Here is a 14,961-nt window from a genome sequence, read left to right as displayed (position 1 = left end):
AGATTGGTTTGCTACGTTATGTCCCCTCTCTCCCTTTCTCTGTCATCCTCCTCTTTAAAAAGCAGTAGGTTAGCAAAAACCAGTTTGTGACAAACAGGCTAAACTGAGCAACATCAGGTACAATTAAGCCTCCCATGCAAGCAGAGTCAGCTTTAAAATCAGAATTAAGGGGGGATGGGTGTGGGGTGGGGAATAAAATGAAATGAAATGTGTTCCAGGAGAACAAAATCCTGATGTATACCTGACAAATCATGAATAAACACTGGTAATGCCCTAAGGAAACCCTGCTACACAACTAAGTGTGTCAAGTAATATAATCATTAAAGTTATAAAACAGCAAGTAATAAAACTACTTCTTACATACTTGTTCTTCTACATGTTTCTTTTGAAAAGAAAGGCAGGTCCAAATGAGCTCTGCCCACCCACAAGGAAAAAAGAAAAAAAAGAGGCAAGAGCAACAGCAGTGCCTCAATTCACATAGATGAGAATAATTGGAGCCCAGTTCAATACACGAAGTAAACAGAAGCAGGATGAAGGCTTTTCAATTTACACCTCCAGCCTACAAATTAGTAAGCAGTCTGGTAGGTTGAGCTTGCCAGAGATTGCATAATAACCCTACCCACAGTGACAATGCAGGGAATGGGGTACAAAATGGCAGCTCTATACCAGCAGGGAATTTCCCTTTCTAATTACTGAGTGCTCTGAAAAGCACTTTCGAGAGCCAAACATTAGCTTTTGTGTAGCTGGGTCAGGAATTTCTTTACTATTCTCAGTTTACTTTCATATTAAAATTAATTTTAATATGCTCTTTTAATAAGCAAAAGTAACTGCATAACAAATAAAATATTTTCCAGGAAATATTGCTTGGGAATTTGACTATTTTTTTATAGAAAGTTCAACAGGTTGCCAGTAATAATGGTTTCTTGAGATGTCTTGGCTATACAGGTATTCATTATATTCTCACTTACCTATATCGAAATCAAGAGCATGCAAGCCATAAAATTCTGCTTCTGTTGTATGGGCAGGGTGCATCCATATCCTACCCCTTACAAAGTCATGAAAAAAGTCAAGTGGAAGTAATGATTTTCAGTTTTTTCTCACAGCAACCGAAAAGGGAGGCAAAACAGAGGAGAAGGCAGGATAGATTCAGCTAAATTGTTGTTTGGTTTGGGTTTGGGGTTTTTTTGTTTGTTTGGTTTTTTTTAAAAAGACAAGCAAGCCACCTCCAAGGAGTGACATTACTCACAAGTAACTTTTCTGTCCCCTTTCAATGATTGCTGCTATGGAAATTTCCACAGGGAGGTGATTCCCAGCAATAGGTCCTTCCACTAACAAAATTACTTGGGAGTTAAGAACCATTTCAGAAAACAAAACTGTGTAACTATACTGGCACATGGTGCATTATTTCTAGATAAATCCTTGAATTTGTAGTGCTTCCTTAGTAAGTCAATCTCCTGCCAGTCACTCTTCTAAGTCAGAGGCTGTCCTGAGGCTATCTTCTATCTGCTATCTAGGACAGAAACATCTATACTATGGCTTGAGAAATAACCTGACTCAGAGTGGTCTCTTGTGAGATCGTACCTATTTACGGCTGTTCTTTGGTGTCTCCCTGATAAAGCATACAGAAATTAGAGTCTGAGGAAAGGACATGGCTTAGCCAATGTAGAACATAAAAGCTCTTCTTATATTTAGGTAGATCTCAGAACTAAAGGAGCAAGTCTGTGAAAGAGGGGAGACAGAGACAACCTTTCTGGCTTAAAGCGAAAGCTGTATGTCCTGGTTTTTTCTTCTGATTGACAGTCTTGCACAGGTAACAGGGCAATTCAGTGAGAGAACAATTTAGCAGATGAGAAATCATCCATAAAAGCATTACTCTTACAGCAGTGATGACCACCATCAGGAAATCCACACAGACTTGAGATGCAGGCGCAGGCTGGGATTAGTGTAAGTGCTTAACAGAAAAGTCATAGGAGAACAGACAGGAGTGAAAGAAATGCCACTGGTGGGACTGCACACTGGGACAGTGCCTCAGGAGGCCCTTATAAAATTACAGTTATGTAGTAGATGAGCACTCAAAACCTCGCTGGCAGGGCTTTACGTTACTAGAAGGAGATAAAATTCAGGTGACCATATCTAGCATAGGCTGAGATAGATAGCAAGAAATTAGGAAAAAAATCAAGAATGCGGGGTGAAAGCAGGAGAAATTCTGAAGACTGAACCTTGTGCATATGTCTGAAGAGATCCTTCTGTATAAATACTTTCAGCTAGCAATATCCTTATAATCCCAGCCTTCACAAAGCAGTAATGAACAAAGTCACTTTAACACTGAAGCAATCCAGCATCTTGATGGACAAGACAAGCCCCTGGAGTTCTGCAAGAATAGGTGGGACAGGAAAAGCAACATTATATGGCTTTAGGGTCTGGAATTCCAAGTAGTCTCAACCAGGTTAGGGAAAGAAGACTTCTTAAAGCTACATCTTAGCCTTACCTTGCAGTTTTCAGACAAAATAGACCAAAGAAAATCAAGCATCCTACTCAGAAACATGTGTGCAAAGTCTCTTGAGTAAGACTAGCATTGAAACAAAACATCTGATGCGTTTAGGATGAGAATGTGTATTTTTCAGTTGTATGAGTCCTTGCATGTGATTCTGAGGGCATCATTATGGATCTGCATTCCTGGCTGCATGAAATGAAATGACTAAAAACATCTATGAAGGTACATTAGGATAAAGCAGTAAAAGGCAAGCATATTGAATGCACTAGAATTAAAAGATACAGCCACTTCTCTGAACAGGTTTTGTATCACTCTGGTGTAGAATAAATACACTGTGATCAGATGACTAACGATCCTGGGTTATTAGGTCATGAGAAAGAGCTATCACAGCAAAGAGAATAATCGATTACAACTGTTCAGGACAGCAATGGGAGTTGAAACAGTATCCTTCTGCAAACACTGAGAGGTCCCTAATACCATTAGAAAGGGAGCAGTTGTTAAGGAAGACTGTCAGAGTGGACAATATCTAGGTCTGAGAAGGGTACACATGCAGTCTAGAATAATGACAGCTAAATATATTTGTCACTTTGGTAATGCAAATTCCCTTCAGAATTTAAAAAGCAGCTCTCAAGACAGCTGGCATAGGAAGCAGTTCATTTAGTCTGCTAGCAATTAATTTAGCCATGACTTGTGATGAGGACTTATCTCACTTGACTATGAAACATGGAGGATTTTTCCTACAACAGTCATTCATTGTCGAGTCAGGCAGATAAATTCCTGAATTTAAAAGGGCCATTCTGTTTCCAAGTCACCAGACTCTCTCTGAACACACGGGAGGGGGGAAAAAAAAGTAATAATAATAATTAAGTCATCTACTTTCTTTCTCCCAACTGGGAGACTTTCTACTGCCACTTGCATGCTTTCCTCAAGTCCAGAGGACTGACAGCAGGATTTTTTTCCAGCAGTAGAAGTCTGTATAACCTGGAGAAACTGTCAAGTTGAACCTCAACCTTTATCATCACCTTCCTCTTTCCCCCCTCCCGCCCTCCCCCCCCCCCAATCAGTTGAAGTGAAGAGAAAGCACGTTATGAGAAAAGACTTTCAGTTACAGACATATTTCTGTGTCTGTAGCCTAGTCTTGCAGCCTGATGGCTGGCAGAGCTCTTTTGGAGTGAAGCACCAGAAGAAGCATGTTCCCCAGAATAACACTTCCTTTTAAAGCCCTGTGTCATTATAAAGGTAGCACAATTGTCCAGATCCATAGCTATCATAGTGAAGGTGGCAAGCAGTGATAGCTGAAGAAGTCCAGATGAGTAGGAAATGCCTGATAAGGGCTTTGTAACCTTATGTGAAGCGGAAGTACAAAGAACAGATGCTTGCTCTAAGGTACAATTCATTGGAACTGACACACTGAAGGTTTTCTGATGCTGCAGAATTGCTAATAACTACATCAGAGGTAATTCTTGGAGCATTAAAGAAGGATAATAGGAGCTAATGAGATAAGAGTGCTGATCTTTCTCAATAGAGACGCGAAGAACCTAGAGCTATTGACGAGTGCCTTAGATGAAGTGGGTAAATAATGAGAAGACCAAAGGGAAAATCTAAGGAGGAAAGCCTGATGGCAGCATTATGAATGAAGAAAGAGACACTGTACAGACGTTTCAACAAACTTGGAGCCTACGTACATCTGGAGTTACAACCCATGACAGTTACCCTATGGTAACTGTAAAGCACCTGACTGTTGCCAGAGGGTTAAGTGTCTTTTCTAAAATTTCACATGGCCCAGGTGAGTTGCCATGTGAAGAAAGACTACCTGAGACTAGAACAATGAGTAGGGTAGAATACCTGGGCTGTAGAAAAGGCATATTTGAAATACATTCCTTTACAGTCACTGAGATAGAGATGTCAAATACTGCCCAGGGGAACATACAGCTTCTACTGACTGACAAAAGAGTGAGTGGGATTTGCACACCTGGAACCAGACTGGCTCTGAATTAAATAACTGCAAGAACAAAACCACCCTTAACTCTGGAATTGAGACCTGAACAGTGAACCTTGTAAGGTGTCAAATGATCCCAAGTCCCAAAAGGACAAGAAGGGAACTGCCAATGCTGATGTGTCTGAAGACCTGACTGGAGCCTCCATGGCAGAAAAGAACAGTGCTTCCACTGTCATTTCCACTCTTTACTCTTTTCACAGAGTGGAGCTGATGCATCAGTGCCAAATTCTAGGAAACAACTCTCTAATGGTCCTCTTAGAACCAGAAAGCCTTACAGTTCAGTGCTAATCCAAGGAACAGAATAAACTAGTAGATACTCTCTTTTAACAGCAAATGTAATTAAGCAATTCTGATATCTGACCATGGAGTAACCCAGCACTGCATGGGTAGGCTGCAAGGCAGGGCAGAAGTTAGACTTCAGACAGCCTGACTCTGATAAGCCTTGGATCTGAAAAGGAGTCTGGAATTTTAGCTGTCATATCTCAAGAGGCAGGCTTCCATCAGCATGTCTATGCCCTGATGAAGGGCTGCTGGGGAGAAAGAGACCTCTGCTTTGAGTGTTCAAATTATGGATATTTAGCTTAAAGATACATATATAGGCAAGTTGTTCATCATGAAATCAATGGTTATGAACTTTTTCATATTGATTAAAATGCCCCTGTAAAAGGCTGTTTGTACATGACTTACAGTGCACGCTCTAAAGTATGTAGTAGAGACTGGACAGTATTTTGTGTGTTTGCATTTGTTCATAACTTCAATGATCAAAATACATTACTAGACATACAAATACTTGTATCCAGAAAAGTCTTCAAAACCTTGCAGTGAGAAACATTATAGTCTGCCCTGGGCAACCTCTGCCACTGCCTGACTGTCCTCACAGAAGGAAAGTTCTTCCTCAGACCTGGTCCTACCCTGTCTTGTTTCAGCTTGTATGTGTTGACACTCATTCTCTTTGCACCCATGGTGGAAAAGTTTGGGTCACATAAATCCCAGAAGGCTGTCACAAAAAGCCTCTTGGCTTTTTCTGTATTACATTATCAACCAAGAAACTACATTAAAACTCACAGTGGTGATATCATAGTATGGTTTGGGTTGGAAAGGACCTTAAGATCATCTAGTTCCAAACCCCCTGACATGGGCAGGGGCACCTTACACTAGACCAGGTCACCCAAGGCTCTGTCCCTGGCTTTGAATATTGCCAGGGATGAAGCATTCACAACTTCATTGGGCAACCTGTTCCACTACCCTTATATCTAACCTGAGCATCCCCTCTTTTAGCTTGAACCAACCACCCCTTGTCCTATCACTACAGTCCCTAATGAAGAGTCCCTCTCCAGCATCCCTGTAGGCCCCCTTCAGATACTATAGCAGAGAAGGCTGCTATGAGGTCTCCACGCAGCCTTCTCTTCTCCAGGCTGAACAGCCACAACTTTTTCAGTCTATCTTCAATACGGGAGGTGCTCCAGTCCCCCGATCGTCCTCATGGTCCTCCTCTGGACTTGTTCCAACACTTCCATGTCCTTTTGATGTTGAGGACACCAGAACTGCACACAATACGCCAAGTGAGGTCTCACAAGAGCAGAGTAGAGGGGCAGGATCACCTCCTTTGACCTGCTGGTCATGCTTCTTTTCATGCAGTCCAGGATATAGTTGGCTTTCTGAGCTGTGAGCACACACTAAAGCTGGCTCATGTTAAGTTTCCCATTGATCAACACTCCCAATTCCTTCTCCACAGGGCTGCTCTGAATCTCTTTTCTGCCCAACCTGTAGTGACTGGGATTGTCCTGACCCAGGCGTAGGTCTTTGTACTTGGCTTGCTTGAACTTCATGAGGTTGGGATTGGCCCACGTCTCAAGTTTGTCAAGGTCCCTCTGGATGTCATCGCTTCTCTCCAGTGAAACAACTGAGATAAGCAAGTTGTCAACAGGAGCAAGGGCCAAGACTGAGAAACCAAAACCCACTTTCATTCAGTAGTGAAGTTATATTGCAAGCATGTACAGTTTAATATTTATTTTCTCTTTGTAAATGTGTGCTACTTCAAAGACCCGCTGTAGTAAAAATACGCAAAAGAGCAGTATTCAGAAATTTGTTATGATTTTTGATTCTGGCTGTGAGATGTTATGGTTTCAATAATTAATTCCAAAAGATATTGCAACTATGTATACAGTGAGTTGAGGGAATTCCCAAGGTGCAAGAAGCCATTTAGTATAAACAAAAAGTGGGAAATGTTACAATGCAAGTGTCATTGCCTCATTCATCCGGTAAGCTCAAACCAAACCAAAGAAATGCTTAAATGAAGAATGCAAAACCCCATACATGGTCAAAATCTGGGTTGCTTTTCCTACAGCCTCATCAGTAACAGATAGTGACTATCACAGAGCTGTTGGTTTTCCACAAGTTCCTGGAACTCACCAGTCTGCGAAATTATTATCTTCTGCTGTATGAAGCAAGACATAGCTGTCTCCTGAGATAATTTTTAACCAAACCCTTGGCAACAACTGGTTCAGATTTTGGCTCCTCCACTGTACTGGAGATTTTGGTATTTAATCTCATTCAAAGTGTTCACATTTTCCAATCAGTGCTAGACCAGCCTGTGGCAGATACCTTTTATCTGCTTTTAAACTCATTTAATCCCTGAGTTTTATGATATGGAAGTCAAGAGACTTGTAGAAAAATATGTGAAAGTTTACATCAAGAACAATCAGTTCCACCCTGCAGAAAAGGTGAGAACTAGAGCTTGTTTTACTATTATGAAATTATTTCATTTTTTTTCTGTCTAGGATAATGTATGCAATGATTCTTACAGAAAGAAAATTCAGGAACACTCTCACTAATGCAAAAGACCTGGAGACTTAAATTCTACAGACTCAGAATTCATCTCTACTGTCTCAGCCTCCAAATCATATACCTGGCATATTTTAATTCTTTCATATTTAATGTATTCCTGTAGTTATCCTTTTGGATCATTAATTTAATGACTGTGTGCATATATTTCATATTGATTTATCCCCTGCTGATAGTAGAACTGATTGGTACTTCAGAAAGACAATTTTCATTTAGGTGCTTGGATGCAACCGCATTCACCCCCCTTGTGGGGGGCACACAGCATCCATGCCTCTTTGAAACCAGCACATACTGCTGTGTATTCTGTTCAAAAACTTAACACAGGAATATAATGTTATGGCCATATAATTACTAAGCTTAAGGACACAGGTAAATAGTTTGAGTCCTTTTTCCCTCCCTCCCATCATATGTCACTTGAGGACTGTGTTTCTACCCGCAGTGTCTCAGCCCTCCTCCATGAAAACACTGAAGAGTTTAAAATTTGAAAATGCAATTGGATAGAAACATTGTTTTCATTCAGTTCTGTGAGGAAGCTTTACTAAGAAACCTAAAGTATGAGATTTCACTATGAACTGGAAATTCATTCCCACCCCCTGATTTGCAAACCATTAGTGACTGAACGTTTCACATCAGAGTAAAAATGCATTACTTTCATGTGCTTACAAGCACTGAGGACAGACACAGTTTCAGTGATAAAATGCTGGAAAAGGGAATGTAGAGAATGCAAACAAGAGCAAAGTACTGCAAAGTTCTGAGCACTTGTGAAGCAAAACTACATCTCAGAATAAGCAGTTTACTAAATAGCCCGATGTGCTTATACTGGGATACAAGGTTAAAAAAACAAAACAACAACAAAACAAAACAAACAAACAAACAAAAAAACCCACCCAAACAACCACATACACAACAAAATACAAGTTCTGTGCAACATCAAGATTAAGTAAGCACAGCATAATTTTAATATAAAAATCTTAATAATTGCAGTCATTAATTTTAAGAAAACTATAAACAGGTTTTGCCTATAAATACAAGTATCAATAAATCGCGAGACATGGCTAAAAGCCTTTCAAGACCCCTTCTTTCAAAATGCAGTGCTATTGATTGCTTAAAAAGCTGTCAAATTGATGTAAAATGCTGGAACACTGCAACTGAGGTGCTGCTTTTATAAGAGCTTGTAAAAACACCTTTTAATCTAAAATCTTTAGTAAGCACGTCAGTCAGCTAAACAATTCAAAAGACCTGGTCCCCAGTCAACATGTCTTCAACAGCAAAGGCAACGAAACAAAGGTTGGGCTATTGTTTCAGGGTAAGCCCCGAGGAGAACTTAGCTCAGTACTACTCTAGCTTTCCTGAAATGTTTTCTTCTTCAGAACACATCCCCGCTTTTTACAAATGCCATACTTTTAATGAAACCTTCATTCTTGCTACTGCAGTGCCTGCTTATGCTCTTGTGGTGGTTTTGCACTGGTGGGCCGTTAAAATCAGTAACCTAAACTAAGAATTGCTTAAGTCAATCTAAAGCAAAATAAGTCAAAAGGACATTTCCAGGAATGCTAATACGATAAATGCATTTAACACCGAACTCCCAACTCCCACAAAAATAGTGGACATAAGTATCTAGCAAATGATCATGCAAAGCAATACAGATAAGGTTCCAATTTTGAGTCTTTATGACTCAATTTATCACTGTACATGGGAAAAGCAGGTCACAGTTGCACACAATATTTCATATTAATTTTCAAACGTACTTATGAAGTCCACAAATAGCACCAATTTTTGGATGAATGGTGAGCACTTTGGAGGACAGGATTGTAGTTTAGAACTTTTTATAAATTCAACAAAGCTCTGCACTTAGAACAAAATGCAGACAGAAAATGAGGTATCACAACATAGGCATCAACACATCCAGGAAAGGATTTAGGACTTTTATCATGGACCTCCTGACCAATGCTGTGATGCTGCTGCACTAGAAGCACATTTAGTACCTTTAGAGGATTCTGCATGGAGACAAGTGAAGAAATTATGGTGCTCCCAAGGATTATTTTATCTGAATCCTACATTATTCTATACTGAGGGTCCAGACTGACTATTGTCAGGGGGTTATAAATAAGACTGAACTCTCAGCTGCAGAAATGGCAAAATTTAAAAGAAGATGAAAATGATGGAAATGATGGAAAGATGAAAATATGGAAATTTTAAAAAGAAAGAGGCAGAGTATATGTGAAGTTGGAGAGAGAACAGGGGAAACTTCATAATAACTGTCTCAAAATATCAAGCAAATTCTTAATTTAGGAAGAAAATATTATGAGAACAATATAACCACTATTAATGAAGTTCCATTTTAGACATTATTAAAAGGTCTATGAAGTCGTCCTTATATCGTCCATAAAATATAACACTGTGAACTGCTTGAACAGGCCACATCAAGAGATGAAGTTTTTGGTGGTGCTGAACACTTCTTCAGAACAGATTCAGAAAACATCCACCAACAGTTCTCTTGTAATATTTATTCTTCCTCATAAAACAAAGGAGGTAGACAAGATGAGGGTCAGAACTACATTGATAGTATTCTATGTTATTTACCAGACTCAATTACACTGCACACATATGATGATTAAAAGGCCAGTTTAGGTACTATCCTATAGACAAACAGTACTTGATTGTTGCCTTAGAGTATAATCTGCCTTCAAACAATTTTCAGACTGTTGCTAAACATCACAAAAGAGACAGATCAGCAATCTGCATGACAACAGTTGGGAATGGCTTATGTAAAGAAGCCAACGGGACATGATAACCAAAGCTTTCAAAGTGTGCATTGTGCCCCCGAGTTCTACAATTGCTACTGGTGTAAGAGCCGTGTTATTATATCCCCAAACTTCTATGATTGAATTTGGCATCTTTAACTTCCCAACCATATTTAATTTTGCTATTTAACATACATTTACACATTTCTGGGAGACAGCATCAGTTGATTGTTTTAGAGACAAAGCTGTGCACTGGGTATGATAAAAGGACAAAGAAAAATAAGTGTCAAAGCATTAAATAAACAAACATTACTAAAATCAGACTTAAAAGCCTCAACTTTCTCAGAGGAAAACAGATTTAGGATGGCAGAATCCAAACTACAATTCTCTAAGAGTCTCTGCTCCACGGCAAGTATAAACTGAAGTAACTGAAGTAGTAAAAAAAACAAACAAACAAACAACAAACCAACAACAAAAACCAACCAACAAACAAAAAAAACCCACCAGAAAACAAAAACCCAAAATACCTGTCTGTCCAGTAACTTTTTAACAGCTGTGTTATTTATAGGACCAAGACCCTGCAGCTTAATGATTAATGAAGATTGACTGTTCCTGATGACTTGCAGTGTCAGACAGAAGTAAATGAACCATAAGAAGGTTGTAAAAAGCAGAGCAAAGCCCCTGCAGAGACAAGTCATGGCAGCTGCTTACTGCAGGATCATCCTTAGCAATGGGCTGCAGCAGTCAACCTGCTGCAGTATGACCACAACTGCTAAAAACAGTGTTCTTCCAGCCCGAGTGTACCATGTCCACACCAGTCACTGAGATGTCAGCCCTTATTTAACACCTTGCTGCCCTAGCATGTGCCCCTTTTCAGTGCTTTGACGCACTACACTTGTTGATCATTTTAAAACTCTATAGCTCTGCAAAACAGAAGCCACAGCCCCAACAGAATCTTGACCTGAGTCCAGAGCACGGATTCAGGTTTTCCCCACCAAAAACATTACAACAACACACACTTCATGACCTGAAAGTGATGCTCACAGGCTTGAAAATACGGTGGATTACAATCTGTAAGGCATGGGGGAACACTTATGTTTTTTGTGGTCAACTTTCATTTCTTTCTATCCTGGCTATACTGCATGAATAAAGCACTCTGCTTCATGCAGTGCATTCACATGCTTTGTCTTGACTATCATTTGAAGAGTTTACGTGTCTCTTCATGGAGGCAGAGGTTTATGCCAGTAGTCCAGTAGCAGCATTTAGTTTCTTGCCACTATTAAGGAATTTTCACTGAGTTTTCCTCCACTGAGTAATTCATTGAATAACGTTTTCTCCATCTGAGCACAGGAAAAATGTAACAGTGAGTGATGTGAAAGTTATTGCACACACAGGTTTTAATTCCTCTGCACAGCTGCTCAGACACCATGAGGACCTCCACGTTATAATAAAAACAGCGCAAACCCTTGAGCTAAACATTTTTCCTTCTCTAGTTCCTAGCCACAACACAAGAGACAACAGTACTCATCACTGTAAGCATTCATTGGATACTCCAGTATGAATCTTAAATCTGCATCAAGACTGGCAGACACTACCTGAGTGAACTTCAGTTAATTGTGCTGATGTGGGGTGAGCACAGTGAGAGCCTTTGAAACTCTCATCCACCCATAAGAATACTGATTTCAGATTGCAAGTCATAAAATAAAGCTAATTCAACAATCTTCCTGCCACTGAGACCCACTGGGCTTTTTTTTTTTTGGCTTTTTTTTTTTTTTTTGACCTATACAGATTTTCCACTTACATCCCACTCTGCTCACTTTAAATTCCTCTGTACTTCAGCAAAGCTTAGTGAGCTTCGCACTGCACTGAGTTAGACATACGCCTAGCCATAAAGGCAAAAGCCAGGCCAAGTCTTTCCCATAACCCACAGCTAGAGACATATTAACAACTAAAATACAGAAATTAATGGTGACAAGTTTCTTTGAACAGCAGCTGATGCTTTAATGCTAGGTTATGCTTTAAAAAAAAAAAAAAGAAACTAAAAAAAAACCACTAAAAAAACCTAAAAATATTTCACCCAAATACTATTAGGAAATTGTTTAATATCAAGGATGATGGTGTTATTCCAATTTCAAATAAGTTTGCACTTACTCTAGATTTTCTTACAAAAAGCAGAAAGGCCTCTAGGCAAACTAAGGGCAAATACATGTAGAGTTTGCATATAGTATTTGTTGTATGCAAAAACCAGAAGATGCTTCAGGAAGAGCTGCTAGGATTAAGTTGGTTTCTGTCTCCTTGTAGATCACCAAAATTAGAACGTTAGAGTGTTTCCCTTAAATATATAGAACCTATTCTTTGAGGTAAGCATAATTTTCTATAAACTGTTATTATTATCAATGTTATTACCCATCCTGTAAGTTATAGTCAGTATCTTTCAACATTTTTTCTAAGTTTGGAAAGTCAAATAGCAAACAATGCTTCATCTTAGAATCAACAAACAAAACTACACCATTTCTACCTACTTTCAGAAATATGAACTGTATTCTCAATTTCCAGAATTCCTTTCATGCAATGTGATCTTGAATTAGCTGGAAACACTATTATGTGAATTATCACTCTCGATGCTGATCATTTTAATAAGGATAAACAACATTTCATCCCACTGAATGTGTTTGTTAAGTAAAATACTACAGAGTATCAATAAAACAGCAGAATCTAATTTATGACTGATAAAGTAGTAATTATAGCTGTGGCAAGCACTTCACAGAGTCATAATCTACATCTGAATGGACAAAAATATCTAGACAAAGAAATACAAAAAGCAAAATGTGAACAAAGCAATTTTCATATTATTTGGATAACAAATGCAGGTGTCCTAGCCTCTAGTTCAAACAATTAATGCTTATTTTTAACTAAGAATGTGAGAAGGCAATCTGAAATCAAGGCATAAAAGTCTTGACTTCTTTAAGAGCCTGCATGGAATATAAAATATGCCATGTTGTTCTCACATCAACTTCCACAAATATTTGTGCTTACACAACATTGTCTGCATCCTGCTGTCTGTATAACATCACCCTTTGAGCCAAGCATGCAGTAAGGAAGACTCCTAGAGGTGCAGGTCAGCAAAGTTCTCTCACCTGAAAACTTCCTGCATGGTCGTCTTCTTTGTCACCTTCTTTTCCTTCTTTAAGGGCGATCAGTGTGAATCCTCGAAAGTAAGCGGGAGTAGCAGCAGAAAGTGTCACTAAGATACAATGCACAGAGAAATAATGAAAACATAATATTAACTGGGAAAGCAACACTTGCATATAATTTCAGAGTTCAACTTTAATGTGTTTTAAGTTGGTATTCACCAGACCTAGAGCACTAACAACATGGAGCAGAGCCAACCAGAATATAAAAATGTTGAGTCCAAGTTTCCACATAAACCAGAGAAGACTGGTATGATGTGAAATACCTCAGGGTTTGTGGATTTGCTTGGGTATTTTTCCCCTCAAAGGAGATTGCTAATCTGCTCAGATCTACGCAAGGGTGTGATGGTTTAAACACAGCTAGTTTTAACCCCACCCTTAGCTTTCCCCAGGCAGGATGGAGAACCAAAAGAAAAAAAACATGCAGGTTGAGATGAGAATGGTTTAATAACTAAAGTGCAATATACTACTAATAATAATACTAACAAGGGAAATAACAAGGGAAAATAATATAAAAGGGAAAAAGAAAAAACCAAAAAACCCAGCCACTGACCGATACCCAGCCCAACCTGAGCAGTGATCTGCACTTCCAGGTGACTCCCCCCTGTTTATATACTGGGCATGATGTGCTGTGGTATGGGATACCCCTTTGGCTAGTTTGGGTCAGGTGTCCTCTCTCTGCTTCTTCCCAGCTTCTTGTGCCCCTCCTCATTGCTAGAACATGAGAGACTGTGCAGTCCTTGATCAGGGTAAGTGTTACGGAGCAACAACTAAAATATTGGTGTGTTATCATCAGCATTGTTCTCAGACTGAAGCTAAAACTCAGCACTGCACCAGCTACTAAGGAGAAAATTAACTCTATCCAAGCTGAAAGCAGGACAGAGGGTTATTGTGGTGGTGGTGGTTTGGGAGTGGGGCACACATGCTCAAAGGATATCTTCTTTTTTTTTTTTTTCCTTGTGGGTTATTCAGTTGTGGGGTTTTTTTTAATGCAAGGGAACATCTCTTGAATATTTGGCTTCAGCTTTTGTCCTGCTCTGAGTCCAGACAAGGATATAGGCATTTTAGCACATTTCAACACTTCAGCAGTAAGTTTCTTTAACTGTAAAGCAAAATGACCACGTTGTCTGCTCCAGCTCATCACTCCAGCTGATGGACATGGTCACTCTAGAACTGTCCTTCCTCTCCCTTAACCTCAGGGCAGAGGAGGACACAGAGTACAACTCATAGCTGAAGCTGATCTCTAAAGACTGCACTGGCAGCTCTGGTTGCCCAAAGGATGCTACACATCAGCAATCCCCCTTTCTTTACATACCAGTCCTGTCCAGGAGGGTGTCACTAGAGCCACTGGCAGAGAACAAGTAACATAATGCTGACTAATCTGACTTTGCCACACTCAGGACCAGGACCACATCCCTCCTTTTCTGCTAGAGCAAGATACATTTGTATGGTTTTCCTGTTTGCCATCATCAGTACCTAGGCACCACCAGCAACAGTCAAGTGACACCAGCTGCAACCCTTTATAACACTATCAGAAAGATGGAACAAGGCAGAGGTTTGAGGCAGGACTTTTGGGGGAGTTTTAAAATTAGTGAACCCTTTTCAACACCTTTTAGGAATCCTTTTCGGAAACAGAGGTAAATATTAGGGAAAAGGTCTTTTTGAACTAAGACAGACAGAAAACCAGAC

At 39.6% G+C, this 14,961-nt stretch overlaps 1 protein-coding gene across 1 annotated transcript in view; it reads right to left on the bottom strand.

Moving 5' to 3' along the window:
• The window catches only part of SPON1 (spondin 1), a 191,289-nt gene that overhangs the window by 170,436 nt on the left and 5,892 nt on the right, over positions 1-14,961 (bottom strand). Inside the window, exon 2 of the mRNA XM_061356650.1 lies at positions 13,219-13,325. Coding sequence (XP_061212634.1) covers positions 13,219-13,325 — 107 coding nt within the window. The remainder of the gene's footprint in view (positions 1-13,218; positions 13,326-14,961) is intronic.

Source organism: Neopsephotus bourkii, unplaced genomic scaffold, assembly GCF_033783945.1.
Source record: "Neopsephotus bourkii isolate Nb327-2 ecotype Australia unplaced genomic scaffold, CSIRO-AGI_Nbou_v1 NB_860, whole genome shotgun sequence".
NCBI classification, from domain to species: Eukaryota; Metazoa; Chordata; class Aves; order Psittaciformes; family Psittacidae; genus Neopsephotus; species Neopsephotus bourkii.
The sequence above is the reverse complement of the archived record's forward strand: the minus strand, read 5'-3'. Positions and strand labels throughout refer to the sequence as shown.